This window comes from Dendronephthya gigantea, unplaced genomic scaffold, assembly GCF_004324835.1.
Source record: "Dendronephthya gigantea isolate DGI-Jeju-01 unplaced genomic scaffold, DenGig_1.0 000044F, whole genome shotgun sequence".
In the NCBI taxonomy this organism is placed as follows: Eukaryota; Metazoa; Cnidaria; class Anthozoa; order Malacalcyonacea; family Nephtheidae; genus Dendronephthya; species Dendronephthya gigantea.
This window is the reverse complement of record NW_021163054.1, coordinates 1115773-1137674: the sequence shown is the minus strand read 5'-3', so window position 1 is coordinate 1137674 and position 21902 is coordinate 1115773. Positions and strand designations below refer to the sequence as shown.

Sequence of the window (21902 nt, the reverse complement as noted above, 5' to 3'; positions counted from 1 at the left end):
AAAGCAGAATTATAGGAACATGGTGTAAAACCAGAATTATAGGAACATGGTGTAAAAGCAGAATTATAGGAGCATGGTGTAAAACCAGAATTATAGGAACATGGTGTAAAACCAGAATTATAGGAACATGGTGTAAAACAAGAATTATAGGAACATGGTGTAAAACAAGAATTATAGGAACATGGTGTAAAACCAGAATTATAGGAACATGGTGTAAAACAAGAATTATAGGAACATGGTGTAAAAGCAGAAATTTACGTACCGGCGGTGTAACATTATCCGTTCGCACTCTCCAATCAAAAGTAAAATGATCCACGTTCAAACTGCTCTCGCCTGTCAACTGGAGGTATCTTATTACCTCGGTCATATTTCTGAGCCTGCGATTACATGGTGTGCGATAATACACGTCACGTTTGTTGGTCTTTCCGCGTCTTTTCACAATTTCGCGTTTCCAGTCCATCAATATCGGCACGGCCAGCGGATTGTGCTCGAGCGGGTCTATAGATATTTTACTGCTGCTGCGACTGCACGCAAAACTACACTTATGTGGAACAGCAACTATGAAACAAATTCAAACAAAAAATATTACCAGGTACGTAGAGACTAGACTAGACTAGACTAGAGTAGGCTTCTAAGACTAGACTAGGTTAGACCAGACTTCGAATACTAGGTTAAAATTAAAAATGGCTTCTTGAGGGACTGTGATTTTAGTGACGATAGAAATATCTTTAAGAAAGGTTACGATAAATCAATCGTGCCACTTTTTTTTTCTGGACTATTTATGATATTGAAATTTTGGTAGAAGAAAATTTGAACATGCATGTAGCCGTTAACTGGAAAACGTCCAAAAAGGCTTTACTTTACTTTACTTAATCACAAAATACCTGTGTGCGACTTGTACACCGCGATCTCGCGTTTCTCCGGCAAAATTCCGGTCGTCAGCTTCGTGTCATCTGCCTTTAAAATTTTTGCGTCGAGTTTGTTTTTCAAAATGGTGGCCGCATCGTGATATTTCTGCGTAGGAACAACTGCATATGGTCGTATAACATTGTCAGAAGAACCATGGCGCTGATTACGCTGAAGGTTCAACCATGGAGCCTTCCATCGATGATCTGCTTGCGATGCTTCCCTTTTCGTGTAAACCGGAACAGGCCCGGAGATTGAGGACGGTTGAGGTGATATTAGAGGAGGTTGGTGTGATGTCGAGGAAGGTCGGGGTAATATTGAGGCAGGTTGAGGTATAATCGAGGATGGTTGGAGTTGTATCGTGGGAGGTCGAGGTAATATCGTGGGAGGTCGAGGTAGTATCGTGGGTGGTCGAGGTAATATCGTGGGTGGTCGAGGTAATATCGTGGGTGGTCGAGGTAATATCGTGGGTGGTCGGTGTAATACCAATTGAGGTTTAGGTAATATCGGGCGAGATAACATTGAAGACGTTTGAGGTAACATTGAAGACGTTTGGGGTAACATTGAAGACGTTTGGGGTAACATTGAAGACGTTTGAGGTAACATTGAAGACGTTTGAGGTAACATTGAAGACGTTTGAGGTAACATTGAAGACGTTTGAGGTAACATTGAAGACGTTTGAGGTAACATTGAAGACGTTTGAGATAACATTGAAGACGTTTGAGGTAACATTGAAGACGTTTGAGGTAACATTGAAGACGTTTGAGGTAACATTGAAGACGTTTGAGGTAAAATTGAAGACGTTTGAGGTGATATTGAAGACGTTTGAGGTAATACTGAAGACGTTTGAGGTAGCAATGAAGACGTTTGAGATGATATTGAAGACGTTTGAGGTAATACTGAAGACGTTTGAGGTAACAATGAAGACGTTTGAGATGATATTGAAGACGTTTGAGGTAATATTGAAGACGTTTGAGATGATATCGTGGATGTACTCGGTGGTACTGGGGAAGGTCGAAGTGGGATTGGGTATGGTTGTGTGTCCACGGGGCTGACTGCTTTAAAGATCACGTTGTTTACTAAATCATAAAATACGGAAGCATAATCATTTTCCAACTATTTAAATGCTGGACACTTTAAGTATATCTTACATTAGACAATTTTTACACTCCCATTGTCTTAAGCAGAATAAACTTTCAGCTCATTTTCAAGAACAATAATTTTAAAGTGTGTATATTGTTTTGACCAAAATAAGCCCGAAAAACAAAAAGGAAAAGATTTTCATTTCATGTTTGATTGATGCTTGTTTTTACGGTTTATAGACTGGCATGTATGTCTCCTGAATGTGCACCATGCTTTTTGAAATTCTGAAAACCGATTAAGATCTTTAGTGCTGCTGTTCAACTAATCACATTTCCGGAATCTATAGGGCATGAATTTCAGGTTGGGAAAACAAACACGATCTCTACCATGAAACCAGGCATTTGATTGATCCCATGCATCATTCTTTGGGTGCGCATGGTTTCTTCAATTTTATCGCTAATTACGGTTAAAAGTAGCTATAATAGTAGCTAATGAAGCTTAATAATAATCATACCTAAACTAGCCCCAGTCTTCTTCCTCATAGTGCTTGCTTGAATACATGAATATGTACTTTCTACTTCAGGTTCGTCATCGAGAATTACGACTTCTAGAAGTACAGAATTCAACACAGTGTGTGTAAATTCCATGTTAGGAAGTGTAAAAAAGGCCTAGGTTATACGTCGCACTTTGGTCGCGTCGAATGCAATTCAAACGATAGATAATGAGATGACAAACCATCACATTAAGGTTTATTATCATCTCATTGTCTATTGTTTGAATTGGATGCGACGTAAAACCTAGGCCTTTAAAGGCGATTCTCCATTACCGTCTGCTTCACCCACGCGGGCGAAGCGGCTTTTGAAAATCTGCCCAATGCGACGCTGGCCTGAAAAACAAAGCGCGCTTCGCCCGAGCAGACGTAATGGAGAAACAGCTTTAAACAATTACATAAAATGTAATGTAGTGCTCGCATTTCAAACACAATAGTGCTTCCCTCCTTCTAAATAAATATGCTCGTTTTAGCGTTCGTATCCCACACGTGTATTCCATTCATTGACAGACTTATAAAAGTCTACGAAAAAGTCTACTTATACGAAGCCTACATACACAAGACACAAGCAAGTCGCAAATGTCTGATATAGATGTTTCTGACCAGCAATTGGCATTCATTAATCAAAACATGCTACGTCTGTAAAATAAGTCGTAACGTAGTCTTTCATAAGTGTGTAAAGATAATACTTATTAATAACTATTAATTAGCTACACACCTTTTTTCGTCACTACTTCAGTGGACACCTGTTTATTTTCATTAATCGTCGGAGGCGATGGTGACTTAACCTTTTCGACTTCGGCAGGGGCTTTTTCAAGACTTTTCAGTTCATGTTTTACTTTCGTCGTGGCAGGTGCTGGCGGTCTGGAATCTTCGAATTTCGGATGTTTCAAACCCTGCCGGGATAAATAGAAACATGCATGCAGTTGTTGTAAGCAATACAAGGTTATAACAAAGCCCCAACGCAAGGTTATAAGAAGGTTATAAGTGAAGTCTTATGAAGAAGATGATTATGTACGTCGTAAAAAAAATTGGGTAAGGACGATAAATACATAAAGAAGATAATAAGGTAGTAAAGAAAATTAGGTTAGGGCGATAATTGGATGAAGAAGATAATTAGGTAGCTCGAAGATAATTAGGTTAGGCCGTTGATTAGACAAAGAAGATAAATGGAAAGTGAAGATCATTGGGTTAGGTAACACCGCGGAAAAACGTCTGCGCACGCGTCAACTCTGCCTGTACGGTGAGATTAAAAATAATTAAAAAGCGGTTCCGAACGTTTCCGAAGGCTAAAAATGGCGGCAAAAAGGAGTGATTTCATTCGTGTCTTCAAATTTATATTTCGAGGGCATGAATAAACACTGCATTATAGAAACTAAGAGAAAAAACGTCCGGAGAGTCCTAGAAGTGGCATCCTACAAAAACACCTGTAAAAGGTGACTGTTAACAAATTTTTCGTCTCAAACATTTTGTTTATCAAATAAACAACGACAGTTTCCGAACTTTTAATTGAGACACGTTTTATTAAAAAAAAATATGTCGCCAGATACGAGACGTTTGCGTGTTCTCAATGATTGAAAATTAAGATGTATTTTACAATTTAAATAGAATAGAAAGCTTAACTTTCCGCGGGTTTTCTTAACTTTTAGGTTTGAACTTTTGTTTTCGAAAAATATTCTAAAGCCACCCCGTAAAAAAAGGAAAATTTACCGTGAATTCCAGTTCCGTTCGATACTCTAAATGCTAAAAGGCTTTTAATTTATGTTCTGTCTGGCTGTCTTGTATATTTTTGCCTTTTCTTAACTTATATTTTATCAAATAATGGGCATGTTTTGTTCCAAAGGTTGATATTTAGATTTACCATCATATTTTGATATTTCGGCGCGTGCGCAAACGTTTTTCCGCGGTGTTGGGTTAGGTAGGTAATTTGATGAAGAATATAATTGGGTAATGATTATATTTGCTCAAAGAGGATAGTTAAGTGATGAGTATAATAAGTAAGAAAGACCATTCGATATGGGAAATAAATGGGTAGGAATTGGTAATTGGGTGGGAAAGGTTAATGGTACCGCAAGACTAAGGCCTGCACAAGTTTTACTGAGTTTTAGCTTCACGTTTACGGCGAAATGCTAATCGCAGGTTCACGTTAGCGGTTAAACCAAAACCGCCAAGCTAAAATTTCAAATGGGGGAAAGGTCAGATGTCGCGATACACGGGATCATGTATGAACAAGCAGCAACGTAGAGCATGCATGCTTTTGTAAGAAATTAAATGCAAACCTCGTGTTGCCTTTGCGTCATCTGTCGTTGTTCTTCTAATTGTGATTGTTGTATTCCTAAAATGATTCAGATCGAAGATCGCATATGCACATCAACAGGTTGATAAAAGGGAGACCTAGACATCGTTTTTTACCGCTCAAAACATCCATAATATGTGCAGTGACTCGCGCTAGTCGTATATGACTTTCAGCCTATAAATGTTGTACGTTTGTAACAAGCGCTGATAACTATAAGCAATTAATATTGTGGAAAAACAGTGGAAGCTAGTTCGATGGAAGGACTGTCACCATATATAGTGATAAAAAACGGCGGGGAGAAGCAAGTTTGACGATAGCGTGTTCGGACGTATTTTATAATTTTGAGTGTTTTTAAAAAAATAAATTCAGTAGCTATATCCCATCGTATTAGATGTGATTGGATCGTTGGGCAGGCGGACTTGACCTCGACTAACACATAGGAATTGACCTCGGTGTATAATTGTTATATAGTATCATTTAACTAGTAACATTTTAGCCAGTAAATCCGTTTTTAGTAATGAACTTAAAATAATCTTATTTACACTATATGTACACAGACTCTGATTGTTCAAGTCTGCCTCAAACTGCCTCAATAAATCATTGGAAAACATACTCTTTTTTTGTAAAACGTTTGACAGAGTAGAATTTTCCTCCATTCTAGTTCCTTACACAGCCCTGGTGCTAACTATTCAGTACTGAAAATAATTAGACATCACAATTCACCAATGCAAGGGAAGGAATCTGTGTTCTAGTAGGTTCCGAAAATCTATTTGGCATAAAATTTTTGAATTTTTTCCAGAAAACAAAACGTCACGAAACACAAACGCAAGAAGTGTCTAACTTTTCCATAATCGCCATTAACACCAGGGCTGCGGAGTGAACAAGAATGAATAACAAATCTATCTCAAATTTACTTTCCCATAATTTATTCCTATCGAGCCACCTTAACTACATATAGAACAGGTCTTTTCTTGCCAGTTTCACATAACCCATGCATATACAAAAATTTGGATTTCATTCACCCCATACAACCCCGGAGTAGAAATCAAAGCCATGCTTTAGGTAGAACTCCATGCCATTAAACAAACCTAACTTAAGGCCGTGTTACACGATGCAACTTTTCCTGCAACTTGCAATGCAATTCTACTTTTCAAATTTCAAAGATGTAAACTTGGCAACTACGAAACCTGGTCCATAATTAGAATCCAATTAAGGAGGTTTTAATTTAATTAATTTACATCTCTCAAAAGTAGAATTGCACTGCAAGTTGCAAGAAAAAATTGCATCGTGTAACATGGCCTTTAGAAGTGTTTAATAAGAGAATAAACACGTCGCTTGGAGATACCGTACCTTTTGGATCAGTTTTACTATACGGTGACACTCCATAGCAAGGTTTTGTAATGTTGTATTCAATGTAGGGCGCATTGTCTTTGGATGAAGTGTTTCGGGTCAGTTTTCTTGATCTTGCTTTTGTCGATCGCGTTTTTTCGCCCATTACCTGGAAAGATAAAGAAATTTAGCATGCTGAGAAAATTGGTTGATTCAAACAGACAGGAAGTTGGTAAATTTTAGACGAATGAATTGATCAATTCTTGGTAATGAATTATTGCAATATTTTTAAACATCTCCATTGCAGCCACAGTAATATTCTTTCCTTACCAAGGCCGTGTATAAAGGGTCGAGTCTGGTCGACCCACGGTAAATCCATTCTGAACGGTTATCAATTTGAAATAACATCTAAAAACACAAAAAATTGCAGTATAATGAATTGCTTATAATGAATTGCTTGCTGCAAAAAATGAGAAGAGAGTACGCGGGAAATTGAATTCCGCTATTCACAGTATAATATATAGATAAGTTATTTTTGCAGTGGTGAAACCGAGAATTGGAATCAGGATTACTTCATATTTATATCTACAAACATGTCCATAGCATTGCACAGGAATTCCTACCACCAGGGGGTCGGTTGTATCAAGCCCGTTTAGCTTAAACGGTGGATTTAGCTTAAACGGTGGATAAGCTCAAAATAGAAAGCAAGTCTATCGTTTAATACAACAAGCAAACAAAATGTTTTTATTAAACCATAATACAAAAATACTGTTTACAACTACATATTCAGTGCATAATATTCAAGTTGACTCATTCAAGAGAGATGTAAGAGCGTTATTTAATTTTGACTTATCCACCGCTTAAGCTAAATGGGCTTGATACACCCGGCCCCAGGACCGTAGCTTGAAGCTTAATTGGGGCGGAGGGTGTATATCCATATACTCGTCCAATGGAAGCTATTATGAAAGCTAATTGTTCCTATGGTATATAAACATGAATATATGAATATAACCCCCCCCCCGTCCCTCTCCGATATAAGCAGTCTAGCTACGTACAGCCCTCCTACACTACAAGTGATTTTAAGAATGGTGCAAAGTTTAAGTTAAGTAAGCTAGATAAATACACGGTGCTATACACAATTCGCAACTTCGACGAAACGGTTTTCAGGATAATTTAGGGGACCTTACCCCAGTCACAGTTTCTAAGGTCAACCATTTCGTGTATACTTATACTTATACTAATAATGGGTGAAAAATGACTGTTTTTAATTCAGGAAAGCATCGTAATAATGGTAAAATAAATAAGAATTTCGAAACAAACCTTGACGAGGCTTCCGTCAACGCTCATCACTCTTGCTTTTAACCTGAAGAAAGAAGATTTCTTAAGCGATAAAACCAAGGAAGTCTATAAAATTTTGTATGATAATGAATAATTTTCTTGTAAATAAATAAACTGTAAACTGTCATCCTCTCACTAATTCTAAACTGCACTCTCTAATCAACTACTCGGTTGACCGGATTTCTATGCAAAGTACTAGTGTTGAAAATTTCTAAAGCTCACCATTGGCCTTTCCATTCCGTTCGAATCCACTGACCAACTCTTACATGCAACATAGGTCGCTGAAAGCAGAAAATATCATGGTCAATTCCTTGGAACGGTCCCCTAACATAAGGGCTCGGTAAGTGTGACACATGGGCTGAAATCATTGTCACTACATTACGTCATGAAAAAGCCGTGCTATATTTGAGTTTTTTATACTCTTTGTACAATATTTGCCTCAAATAAATGCTTTGAAAAAATCTTAAAAAACCAAAAATATATATACCGTAGCCAGCTAGTATGTTATTTTAAACACTCTAATTTCTAAACTTATATATGTTTACATAGTTACATGTACCGATGGATATTCCTCCAAGTACTCTTGAATGAAATCACGCGAGTCTTCAATCACATCTTCCCAAACATTTTGACCTAAAGCGTTTTATCAATATATATATATATATATATATATATATATATATATATATATATATATATATATATATATATATATATATATATATATATAAAGTCAAGATGTAACAAGTACAGGAGGGTTGATAGGAGGTAGCATCAACTATTAAAAGTTAAGGCCTTTTCCCACTCATCCCATGCAAGATCGCTGCGAGGGCTTGCATGTGATTAAAATCAACCTAAAAGTATTTTCATTGGATGAAAAACCCTCGCAGCGAGCTTGCGAGTTCGCCATTGCGATGAGTATAGAAGAGTCTTTAGTGAGTGATGAGAGTTGATGTGAGTCGATGAAATGACGAGGGATATAGATTTTTTACATTAACGGCAACTGCGTTGATCGTGTATTTCGAAATAGCCAAACGAAGAAAAGCAGCAAACGAATTGTGAAACTCACGACTCAAATTGACAAGATTTGATGCGAGAGTTCAATAACATAAGAGCTCGATAAAAACTCTTGAATTATGTTGGTTTCAAATGCTTATTAATGAAAAGTAATTTCAACTATATAATATGTCACGGGCGGTAACCTTTTCCAAGGGAAAGCTGAGGGAAAGCTCGCCTAATATTGTTAGTATTCTTTACATAAAGAAAGATAAAAAGATATTTGACCTGACGAGTACTCGTCGGAGGATGGACGATATGAATTGATTAAGACTTATTGACTGATCCCGGGGGAAACATCATGTTTTGCGGACCCGACCCACTAATGTTTCCCGAGGCGAATGTTTTATTAGCTATATAGCAAGTTTCAAAGGAAACAACGGGTGAAAATACGCCACAAAAACGTAGGCAGAGAAACTTTTCATTTTAAAAAGAAATCGGCTGAAATTCAAAGGTCATATGTTGCGTGATGTGACGTAGCATCAGGACTTCCGGCAACCAGCTCGAAAGTTTATGATCCTCTGGTTGCCGTTCACTAATAACTTGATTCAAACTGACAATCTTAAATGTGTGTAATCCAAATTTTTGTATATTTATATCCTTAATTTGTAAATTTTGCTAAACAGTGACGAATAAAAATTGATTGATTGATTTGATTTATTAGTTAAAAGTATTAACCTCCTATCAAACTGGTTTGAACCTGACAAACAAGATTTTGCGGTAAACATTCGGATTTCCCGCCTATCACGTGACGTAGTTTTAACCAATCAGATTCTGGAACAGATGAACTTCAAAACTTGCTATATAATCTTTCTTATGTCATATTTACCGAGACTGCATGGAGATGAAATGATCATAATCTGCATTAACCACTACCACTTACTGTACCTTTGTGATGAACTTTATGAATCTTTTTTATGGATAAATATTGAGCGAAGCCATCATCAAAGAAAACTAACAGTCGATTTTTGTTCCCATGACAAGCCATTTCAGCAATTATCCCGGCGTACCATATATTCAAATTCCCATATAAAGCTGTAATATTTACGAGATGTAAGTTACTTTGCAGTATATATCAGAACTACGGATATCTTTAAGTAATTATATTTATAAGATACGTAAAATCTCTACACCTAATCGCTAACTAGCTGTCTCCATACATATTGTATCACAATTAGTTTTCTATTCAGTCCTCGTGGAACCGCATAGAATTAAAACTGCCAGTTATTTGCATCATGCAAATACGTCACAATTACTATGGCAACAAGGAAATCCAAATGGCTCTTTCCACTCTTATTATTTAGCCTCTGACCAGGGCCGAAACAAAAACGATAATTTGGGGAAGGGGGCTCTACCCGACGGATCTTTTTTCATCGGGCAGAAATTCATCGGGCAGAACTGAATATATGAATATTCACCCCCTCCCGTATTATCGTTCTAGTTTCTGCCCTGCCTTTGCTCAAGAGCAAGAGAACCTACCGACAACCCTGCTTCCAACGCTTATATCACACATTGCACCAGGCTCCTCGGGACATATATGGTTGAGCGATAATACACCTTTTGGGCCTTTGTCATATTTCACACTGTATTTAACCTGGGAGAACAAATGGTGAAACACCTCAAGAGATGAATGAGTGAGAATAATAAAAGAGATGATAAAAAAAGAGATGATATTTTATAAGGACGGAACTATAACCGATACAGATATCTTATTTACATTACAGGAAAAATTGAGCGTGCTTTCTACAAGGCGGAATTGTGGCGAATTCTTACAATTGAAAAGAAAATTTAGCTAAAAATTCCGCCTAGAGGAAAAACTCCTCAGCTTCGCATGATAGCGCATAAACAAGAAAAAACGCTCCACGCAAAATTCCGCATAGCCGAAAACAGCCCTAATTTTATATCCGCATTGTGTTAAAAATACTGAAGAAAATATCAAGTGATAAAAGATGTAAAATAATAACTACAGGGTGTATCAAAAAAAACGCAACCACTTAATATTCATGAATATCCTCTTTGTTCTACAACACAAAAGACGTTTGGCCCCTGGAATGCGAGAAAGCTTGTAATCATATTCTAGCGGCACAATCGTCGGTAAACAAAGTCGGGTGCGTAAACCAACGAGCTAAATTGAAAGTATTTAACGAGTAAAATTTTATTTACAATTCATTTTACAAGGTCGACAGTTAGCATTCAAGTTATCATGCACGACAATAAAAACTCGTTGTTCAGTTGTTAGCTGCACCATTATTAGTTTAGCTGATTTGACCATTAGCAGTTGAACTGTACGATTAGAAGCCATTTTAAAATCCCAGGGGCATAAAATCTATTGAGCTTATGAACAATATGAATTTTAGAATATTAAGTGGTTGCGTTTTTTTTTGATACACCCTGTACAGGGAATATTATATTCATATATTCATCTTATGCCTGACTGATTTCTTTTGTTAGTTATTGTTCCTACGGTATTTAAACATGAAAATACGAATATATCCCCTCCCCCGAATTAGGCGGTCTCGCTACGGCCCTGAATAACTATCGAATGCTTCTCCTTTAGTTATAAAATTCTAATGCAACAACTACACGTTCTTATTAATACCTGACCAGTCCTATCTTTCAAGGTTTTAATGATCTGACCTAAAATTAGAAATGAAAATTTTTTGTTGGTTACGAAGATTTTATATGGGTCTGAATTCAAATAGGTATTGGAGGAGACAAATAGGTATGTTAAAGGAAACATGGGTATAGGAAAGAGGAACCATTCTAAGTAAAAAATCTGAGTATGAATGTTCAGTTACCATAGTTACGACTTACGAACAACAGACACGCCCAACGATGAAAAATGGCAGAATTTTATAAACACGACAGCTAACCAAATTTTAACGCTGTACTAATGGAATTGCTTTTATTTAGCTCAAAAATATGTTTGCCCAATTTTGCTTAGGCGCTGAACTAGAACAATTCAAATTAGTGTAATAATAGTTTGGCAAGCTATTAACATAAACCTCCGATGTATCTTAAAAGAAACTCTCTCTAGTTTACTTAAGCTAAACAAAATAGAATTTTTTGAGTTCATCCTTAAAACCAATTTGTGTGGAGTCTGGTCTGAAAATGTTATCAAGTTAATCGAGTACACAAAATTTGCCTGCAGCCGTTTAGCTTCGATCGAGTACAAAAAATATGCGTATATGCAGATGTTTAGTTTTGATCAAGTACGCACGCAGGATTTGCCTACAGACGTCTAGTTTTGATCAAGTACGCATGCAGGATTTGCCTACAGACGTCTAGTTTTGATCAAGTACACATGATTTGCCTACAGACGTCTAGTTTTGATCAAGTACACATGATTTGCCTACAGACGTCTAGTTTTGATCAAGTACACAAGATTTGCCTACAGACGTCTAGTTTTGATCAAGTACACAGGATTTGCCTACAGACGTCTAGTTTTGATCAAGTACACATGATTTGCCTACAGACGTCTAGTTTTGATCAAGTACACAAGATTTGCCTACAGACGTCTAGTTTTGATCAAGTACACAGGATTTGCCTACAGACGTCTAGTTTTGATCAAGTACACATGCAGGATTTGCCTACAGACGTCTAGTTTTCATCAAGTACGCATGATTTGCCTACAGACGTCTAGTTTTGATCAAGTATGCATGATTTGCCTACAGACGTCTAGTTTTGATCAAGTACACATGATTTGCCTACAGACGTCTAGTTTTGATCAAGTACGCATGATTTGCCTACAGACGTCTAGTTTTGATCAAGTACGCATCCAGGATTTGCCTACAGACGTCTAGTTTTGATAAAACAGACCGAAATAAAGACTCTCGCTTTAATAATAACAGTGATGCCTTCTCCTCATAACATTGATATAAAATGGAAAGCTCACTACAGCAGAATTTATATTATAATATGTCATCTATTTGGTCATACCTGGAAACCAAATATCACTGGATCTCTTGCCAAGCACTCTTGTACCAATCGTGAAATCAGAGGGACTGTGAGGTCGAGCACTGCGAATATTAAGAAAGATTATTATTTAAAACAGCATATATAACATATAGATTTTGTGTGCATTTTGTTTGGTAGAACTATTTCTACGAATGCTTATCTAACCACTGCCTGTTAGAGGCACTCGCAAATCTAAGATGCCTTGTTTTAAAAGTGTTGTTTTGTTTCAAATGCCTTGTTTGACCATTGACTCGAAGACGTCAGGCTAACTATAAAGAGAGCCTCATCATCATCCCTGCATCATAACATCAATCTTAAAAAGTTATTTAAATCGTATAAACAGAATAAATTGAGGGAACCCAAAATACATTCTAGCCCTGCAAGCCATTTTAACTAGTCGAATTTTTCGTTTAATGCAATGGCCACTACTACTCATTATGGTAGCGAATTGGGTAGCAAAATGGATCTGCATTGTACAAAAGCCAGTGTGGCCATGTTTGTGTGCGAACACCACTAGGGTCTTAGTTAAGAGGTGATGGAGTAAAGGAAGTACTTTGCCCCTGTCCCACAGCATTCTACTTTTGAAGGATGTAAACTAGTGAAGAGTCTACAAAATGTAAAAAGTCCATGGAGTGTAATAACAGAAAAGTTTCGTAGTTGCGAATTTATATATCTCTCAAAAGCAGAATTACATTCCTTTGCAAAACACAGAATGAAAGATACTAACGTTGGTTTGACGTCTTTGTCCTTTGATACCGGTACTTCTAATTTCCTTTCCAGTTCCCTCAACTGACTTTCATTAGTTGATGTAGACGGTTCTTGCGAAGATTTCTCTTGAGAATGGACATTTTCTGCCTCGCTCTTTTGAGAATCTTCCGCCACGCTGGATTGACTACCGTCTGTGCAGGGGGAGGACGCTGTCTCCGTTGAAACATCACTCTCGGGAACAGACGCTGCTGGAACTGATGACGATGAGGGCCTGAGGCGTGAAAAAAAACCATTGTAAACAAAAATGGGAATGAGAGACACGATGGGAAGCGGCGCGCAGAAAAATGTTTTGGGATCACTTATAGGCTCGGTCATCAAGCACGGAACTATATATTCAACTGGATTGACAACCGATTAATTTTATAACATATATAGATTGAGCACTGTCAGTATAAGGCAAAACTACGATGGATTCGAGCAACGATCCGGTGGTCGAGGAGTCATGAGGTTGAGCTGCGTGTGAAATATCCTGGTTCGAATCTCAGTAAAGTACCATTATTTTCGCTTTCTTTTCTCACTCACTTCTTTTAATTTTTATAAATTCAACGTTCACAATACCGTTTGGTTAGATTTAGGCACTATATACAAAGTTCTACATATTATAAAATCCATCGGTTGTCAATCAAGTTAATATATAGTTCGTTGCTTGGTAACCGAGCCTTAAAGTTTTCCCAAAATTTTTTTTCCGCAAGCGGCGTTCATATCATAAAACTATATATATGTCGAAGCTAAGGATGGACCACTTGCATAATAGATCAACTAGTGATCTAGGTAACAAGAAGGGAAAATTTGAGAACAGCACAGCTGAGAACAGCATACTGAAATTAGTATAATTGCAAAGCTTGGTTGCAAAATGTGGAGTAGTATGGAAAATATACCCAAGCGAAGTAGGCAATTTTTGTATACAAAGTATATCTTCAGTACTTTACAACATTTCGCAACCAAAAGTGGAAGTTTTACTAAGTATCCTTTTTTCAGAATTTCCCTTTTTGTCGCCTGAATCAAAAGTTGGTCTATTGCGCAACTAATGCAAGTGGTCCATTATTAAACATAATTATATACTTTTCAAAACCTATATTTTAGTTTAGTATATTAGGATTATAAGCGAGAGGGTATAAAACATTATATCAGGTTGGTGTGGAAAAGGGCCAGTCGGCGCGTCTAAAACACTATTCCACATGTCCATTAATTTTTGTTTCCATTCCACTGAAAATTAAGAACCATTTAATAATGCGATGAAGGACAAATCTACGCTGTTAAACGGTTTAGACGGAAAAATATACTTTCCATGATTGATCCCTTTTGAGCTACCTTAAGTCACTTTTCATGCTACTTTGTTACATTGCTGACATACCCTGTTAAAACAACTTCTCCTGGCGTAGTTTCCGAGCTCAATTCAGGACCAGTCTCCGTTGAAATGTCTGGGGTTTCTGTAAAGCACAAGTGCACACAATGAGATTGGCTAATTTGTTTGTTGCAAATTCATGGTAATATTTGCTGTTAAACTGTATATATAGGCTATTATACGGTCATTAGTGAAAACAAGCCAGTGATACAGTGAGAATTTGTGACGTGAATTTAATAGAAGTTTGCAATTTTTATTATTATAAAATTCTGGCTATTTGTTAGAGATAGGGATGACGGAAGCTATTTGCCAAAAGAATATTTACATCTGATTGATAGATGACGTCATTTTGAGAGTATATAAGGAACCGAGTTTCAACATCAGCTCACCCCTGATGAAGACACTAGACCGGAGTGTCGAAACGTTGGGTCGTGATCGAATGTAATCTTTGTGCGGTGATTACTTTCATTAATTAAACCAGAGTAGCGATAATTGCGACGGATTATACACCTGGTTGCCGTGAGCTTATATTAACTTCAATTCGATATTATAAAACAATTCTACCATTCACTCTCGTGATTTTAAACGTCTGCATAGCCAACTTGGAACGACTCGAGCTTATCGTATAATAATTGTTGGCATAGCAAAAACTGCCAAAAGCTGGCCGACGGTTTTTGTCTGACTGGAGACTGCAGTTCCAGAGAATGTAATTGTTAAACTTATAAAAAAAGATTTAGCCGTTGTCTGTTCAACAATAGACACACAGGTGACGTCAGATCGTCGTAAAAACGAAAAAAATATCATGAGATTGGCTACGGCTACGAAATCTAGTACGATGACGTGATTTTTTTTGGTGGATTATATACTGCTGAGGTTATATACCGTCCTTTAATTTGAACACCACATCATTATAACAACAGTTGTACAGATTCAAGTACCATGAAAAGTATTTGAAGGCAGATATTTAATAAAAAAGAGTCGTAATGGCGCATAAAGTAGAATTTTTTTAAGCTTAAAGCTAAACTAGGGCTTAACTCGAATGATAAAGTCGTGTTTCGTACTTCGAGTTGATGCCTCCACAAAAAAGGGTGTGTCACGAGCCGGCTTTACTCGAAAACAGCTTAATTAACTCGATAGGTTTTCGTATCTGTGTCACAATTCATTCCAAAAAGCCCGGTCGTAAAGAAATCATTCTAACCTTCACAAACCGCCGAAGTATCGTTTTTTGGCTCAATGGTCGGTGATTCTTCATGAATAATAGGACTGGAGCTTGGTTCCTGCTGCGATATTTCTTGTCCTGGTTCCTCTAATATTTCTACGGGTTCCACTGTATCTTTGATTGGAGTCACAGGCTCTTCCGGTTCATCAACGATCTGCTTCGGGTCGTCTTCGTCGTCAATGACAATGGGAGTGTCTTTTCCCGCGCCAATTTGAATATTAACGTCGTTATTCCTAGGCAACAAGTTTATAAAATCAGATATTTACTACATGAAAAGTGAATAATTGGTTTAGTTTAGTCCTATTAGACTCTTTGGCTGGCAAATCAAAATACGTTTTGCTAAAAACATTGCAATTAACAACATTACGACAAAAGAATTGCAGTTTTGGAGACTTACATTTACGTTTACACTTACAATTACGTAATATTGGAAGGTCTTAAAACTCGTACCGATCGATCGAAAAGGACTTATTCCACATAAGATGACAGACTACAATTGCAATATGTGATATCACAAAAGCCCAATAGGAAAGAATTATCCAGGTGATCTCGCGCCGAAATTTTAGTCACAGTTTGTTGAAATAGAAATCCATTCCGCAGTATTTAATCAATTGTATCTTTTGTTATTCTTTACGAAACCAGTTTAGTTGTGAATACTACAGTATAGCTGTGAATACTATATGCTACACCAATTTTAAGGTATATGCAACATGAAATATGCTATTCAATGCTCAATATTTATATTTGTTATTAAAAAAAACACAAAACAAAATCCAGTACTTGGCTGTGTTACTTGGAGTTTTCTCATAGTCACAAGGTGGATTTCTACTTGCTGGGAATCGCTCATGAACAGATAAAATACTGACATCAGTGCTCCTTCTAAAGTTGAGAAAAGACAGGCATAAACAAGATAGTTAGGCTACACTATGAAGGAAAGAAGTTTATACAAATAGATTTTGATAAATATGAAAATATTCACAATATTTTTAGGAAAGTAAAGGAAAACACAGAAATGTATCTATTGTTGTTGGCAGCTAATGCTGTTGTTGACGGGTAAACAACAACAATGTAAGCATGTGGCAGCTAATGGTGTTGTTGACGGGTAAACAACAACAATGTATGCATGTGGTAGCTAGCTCATAAAATTTTGAATTTAAATTTCGTATATTAAAATGATATTTCTATGCATAGGCAACTATAATGAAGTACAAAATGGAAAAAAAGATTTGTATTAGCAGATGATTTGAAAATCTACATCCTACATAAACTTCTATCTAATTATGTTTACATTTCATGCATGTAACACAGCCGCAGCTATACTAAATACATGTCTTCTACTTTCCTCTTTTAAATGTTAATTGTGAACAAAAGATACCCAATTTCCACGGAATTAACTAAATTACCTTTCTGTTTGAGGTATTCCAAGATTTTTTATTTGAACTTCTAGTGACTCCAGGAAACCTTTCAGCTCCTGTTGCTTAGCTAAATGGAAAATCATTGTCATCCTGTTAGCTGGAAATGAACAACACTTAACCATGTAAAAAAGAAATTTTGAAACAGAAAATTGAAGAAATTATGTACAAAGCACAATTCATTGATTGCTGCATGTGGGGTAGTGATCGATGCCAATGACAACATTGAAATTAAACATTGAGGACAGAAGTACTTTTTTTGTTGTTGGTCAGCAATATGCACATATGCATAGAATAAAATGAATTATTGTTAACCTTAGCATGTTTTTACAAATTGTTAAAATTACAGTTGTCTAGGTAAAAGAAAGACAACAAGTAAACATATGAAATTCATAATTATGAATTTCATATCTCTGAAGACGGTTCTGAGGTAATTACCATATTGCTGTTAATACAAATATGATAACCTCAAATTATCAATTTCCACCATTGACAGAAGGAAACAATACTTTGTTCAAATACAATATTATTGATTGAACGTTTTTAGCAGTCATATATGTAAGATTAAAATCCAACTTAATGCCTCTACAAATACTGCAATCACTAAACAGCGAAATTACAGTTTGAACATAGGGAATAAGAATTAAGGCGATAGGATGGCCACTTTGCAAGAAAATTGATAAAAACTTTGAAATTACCTGAAATGTCTTCAACACGATTGACAAATGTACTTGTTAGTCTAAAATTGAATTGAATTTCATTAAATAAGTTGAGCCTTCATCTTTCGTCCAGGAAGATATCCTAAAGCCATGGTTATTTCCGATATTTCAGTATATACGGAGAGGTTTTACAGGTGTATGTTTGTTGTAATCTAGACTTTTACTATCATTTTTCCCAGACATGTTGTTGCTGGTTAATTAGTTGTTTTGATCACTTGGCATTAGATGAAAATTTCCAATGTACAACACAGCTGTGAAAATAGCTTTTTCCATTGCATGGTTGCTTTGACTAGTTTCAATCACTCACACTTTGCTCACAAATCCAAAATAAAATGGCCAGATCATTATTAGTATACAAACTCTAGTTACACAGAGCCGAGGAAAAAATTCTGTTAGAGTACTGGTGTAAAAAGCATACATCCTGCAACCCTGCATGCCCAGGCAATATATCTTCCTTCACCTATTCCATACTGGAAATCTTGGGCATTAAATTTGCATATATATATTGTCCGTTTTGTTCGACTATTTGTGTTCCATGAACAGAAACAGTAAACTAAATCCAAGTGAACAAGCAGAATATAAAAATTGATACCTTAAATAACGTAACTTACAATATTTTCTACCTGTTTGTAAATGTGTGAAATGGGACTCACTTAAATGGTTTGTAAACTTGGTGTTTTGGCTTTTGTTTCATTCACTAGCTATAAAAATACTCCCACAAACCAACGATAGATCTATTTCCTTCTATATATAATAATTCAACGATTTGATGAAAGGCCAAAGCACACTATAGCATCATTTCAATTTGATTACTGATAACATTAGTTTTCGAATCAATATAGGCTATTTTAAAAAATAGAATTTATTCAACGCATGTCTATTGATTGTTGAACAGTGTTTATAAACTTACAGATTCAATTTGTCGCCTGATCTTGCCTTCTCGAACTCAATATCAATTATATTTTTTACTTCCGTCAACTTTATTCCCACCGACCTGCTCACCATGATTTATAAACTTTTCATTGACAATAAAAGCTCCACTCATAATTCCCACAACACAGCCGCCATTTTGACTGTTTTGACTTCTGAGCAGTCGCCAGTCGTTGAACCAATGGGGTGATTGAACCGCGACGCGTGAAGTGAATTTGAGGTATTGAAATGAGTAAATAACACGAACCTGGTAAAGTCTACTGAAATTGAGGTAAAATCGCGTAAAAACTATCTATGGTTCATATTTGCATCCTCGCAACTACTATCAAAAAAACTACCATAATAAGTTGAAAGCAAGTTTAATTTCTTCCGCTCTACGTACGCGTCTGCCAACTGTAAAATGGCCATTTTGAGACGATTTGTTTTTGCCAAGTGCAATCTTCAATTTCAAATCTTTTGTGCAACAAATATTTTGTTGAACATTTGTAAAACTCTTTTGCTTACGAAATTTAAACTCTATAAAGTATTGAGAATTATAGCTAAGTCTATATGAATGTAGTCATGTAGACTAATTTCCTCGGTGTCGATCTATCAAACCTTGCTCATTAAAATCATGTACTTGTGAATGTTTTAAACTTTGCCTTGAACATGTACTAAATTGCTACTAAACTAATCGCTCGCTAAATCTTAATATATAAACCAGCCAGTTTCAAAACAATTACAAGGTAAAAGTCAGAACTTGAAAGACAAAACAGGCGAAGTTTTTAATACAGAACTACTTTACGCAAATCAGTTATGATTTTTGGCACTTCATTTCATGCAGGTAAATTCTAAAGGTTCAAAGGGTCTTAATTTTGAGTGGAATTATACAAACATCAAATTCAAGCCAGGAACAGTTGATGAAAAATGATTCAACCATAGGTCCTCCGGCAGGAATCAAACCTACGCTTTTGCGATGCCGCTGCAGTGCTCTTGCCACTGAGCTACAGAGGTAGCTGACAAGAGCAAGCGTGATTAATATTCGAAGGGACTAATGCAAGGAAAAATTGTTTAAAGAAAATAGGATAGGGAATGTGCATGAAGGGAATAGTGAAGAGGATGTGCGTGATTGCGTGAAGCAAATAATGAAAAGGAAAGTATTAATGCAGAAACAGAAGTAGGGGATGTCTGTGGGGAAGGGTCAGCTTCCGAAAACTCGTGCTCAGTGTCCTCAACCCCGGAAGTTGATGTTTCTAGAAATAAAAGGTTTAAAAATTGCCAGCTAGAATGTAAATAGTCTTGTTAAGCATATTAACGAAATTCGAATTCTACTGAGTAATCACCCTTTTGATATATTGACAATCAATGAAACAAAAATCAGTCGACTCTGAATTCCAGACTCTGAAATATATATAAATGGATATACAATTATCCGGAAAGATCGTGATAGAAAGGGGGGGTGAAATCGCCTTTTTTATTAGAAATACCTTATCTTACTCTAAAAGAAAAGATTTAGTTCCAGAATCAGGAAACCTCGAAATCATTTGTCTAGAAATTAATAAAAGATACTGCACTTCATTTATCGTAAGTAGCTGGTATCGACCACCTAATTCGAAACTTGAGCTATTTGATAATTTTGAACTTTTTCTGTTCAAATGTGATTTAGAAAATAAGCAATTGATACTTGTTGGAGATATATATGAATTGTGGTTTCAGCAAAACGCCATCTGACCCGCACTCTCGCAGATTGCAGTTTTTGTGTTCTATGTACCAGCTTTTACAATTAATTAATGAACCAACGAGGGTTACTGAAAAATCGGCTGACGGCAACACTTATTGACCTTATTTTGACTAATAGACCAGAAAATATACTGAAGTTTGGAGTTATTCATCTCGAAATTTCAGATCATAGTTTGATTTTTGCTGTGCGGAAATTCAAGCTCTCTAGATTTAGTTCTACCATTATTAAAGAAGTCCGTAATTTTAAACATTTTTCTGTTGATGACTTTCGCAATGACGTATTACAGGTCCCCTGCATGGGACGTTATATTTACTCTGATGACCCTAACGCGTGTTGAATATTATGGAAATCGCTTTTCAATGAAATTCTTAATAAAAATGCACCATATTATAATAAACGAGTCAGATCTCGGAAAAATCGCTGGATTACATCAACCATTAAACAATTAATGCGTGCATGATAGGAATTTTCATAAAAAGAAAGCTATCAAATTCAATTCTAAATTTCTCTGGAGTGAATATCGGAATTTACGAAATAAGGTAAATGCAGAAATGAAATTAGCAAAATCTCGTTTTTATCAATGCGAATTTCAAAATTGTTCTAGATCAAGTGACCTTAATAAGACCTGGTCGCTGATTAATCCCCTTATTGGTAAGAATAATAGATCCTTCAATATTGATGCATGAGATTATAATAAATAACGACATCATCTCTGTTCCAATATATAGTCATTGCTGAATCTTTTAACGACTACTTCGTTAATATTGGTCCAAAACTATCGTGCGAAGCAAGCCAAGAATTCCATGATGAAGGCCTGCCAAATAATTACACCCGTCCTTGCTCTGTGTTAAATCATAATCCATTCTGTTTCTTTGAAACTAGAATAGAAAATGTATTTATGAATCTACTGGATAAAATACCAGCCAAAATACTAAAGTTAGCATCAGACATCATTGCCCGTCGCTAACATATAATTATATATTTTATCTATCATTTGCCACTGGCATCTATGTTGACGATTGGAAACATGCACGTGTAACTCCTATATTTATAAATCTGAGGATAAAAGGAAACATGAGAACTATCGACCGATTTCAATTCCACCAATTATAAGGTCTATGAAAGGGAGGTGTTTCGTCAGGTGCACCAATACCTGTCTGAGAACTCTCTGCTTTCTAGATTTCAATCCGGATTTCGGCCTAAACATTCAACACTGTCAGCATGTGTGATAAGTGGTTGCAAAACATGGATCACGGAAATCTGAATTGTGTAGT

General features: G+C 36.3%; 1 protein-coding gene across 1 annotated transcript in view; it reads right to left on the bottom strand.

Moving 5' to 3' along the window:
- LOC114527359 overlaps window positions 1-19075 on the bottom strand; it is a 36327-nt gene extending 17252 nt beyond the window's left edge. Inside the window, exons 1-21 of the mRNA XM_028548993.1 lie at window positions 18889-19075; window positions 17958-17998; window positions 17251-17329; window positions 16628-16726; window positions 15827-16080; window positions 14638-14713; window positions 13243-13494; window positions 12498-12577; window positions 11158-11195; window positions 10038-10152; window positions 9447-9593; window positions 8062-8135; window positions 7725-7783; window positions 7485-7527; window positions 6495-6572; window positions 6186-6333; window positions 4819-4874; window positions 3258-3435; window positions 2504-2596; window positions 885-1985; window positions 263-558 (exon numbers count right to left, since the gene is read on the bottom strand). Of these exons, the coding sequence (XP_028404794.1) occupies window positions 263-558; window positions 885-1985; window positions 2504-2596; window positions 3258-3435; window positions 4819-4874; window positions 6186-6333; window positions 6495-6572; window positions 7485-7527; window positions 7725-7783; window positions 8062-8135; window positions 9447-9593; window positions 10038-10152; window positions 11158-11195; window positions 12498-12577; window positions 13243-13494; window positions 14638-14713; window positions 15827-16080; window positions 16628-16726; window positions 17251-17329; window positions 17958-17998; window positions 18889-18983 (3402 nt within the window). The 5' untranslated portion in view covers window positions 18984-19075. The remainder of the gene's footprint in view (window positions 1-262; window positions 559-884; window positions 1986-2503; window positions 2597-3257; window positions 3436-4818; window positions 4875-6185; window positions 6334-6494; window positions 6573-7484; window positions 7528-7724; window positions 7784-8061; window positions 8136-9446; window positions 9594-10037; window positions 10153-11157; window positions 11196-12497; window positions 12578-13242; window positions 13495-14637; window positions 14714-15826; window positions 16081-16627; window positions 16727-17250; window positions 17330-17957; window positions 17999-18888) is intronic.
- Between the last annotated feature and the right edge of the window lie 2827 nt (window positions 19076-21902).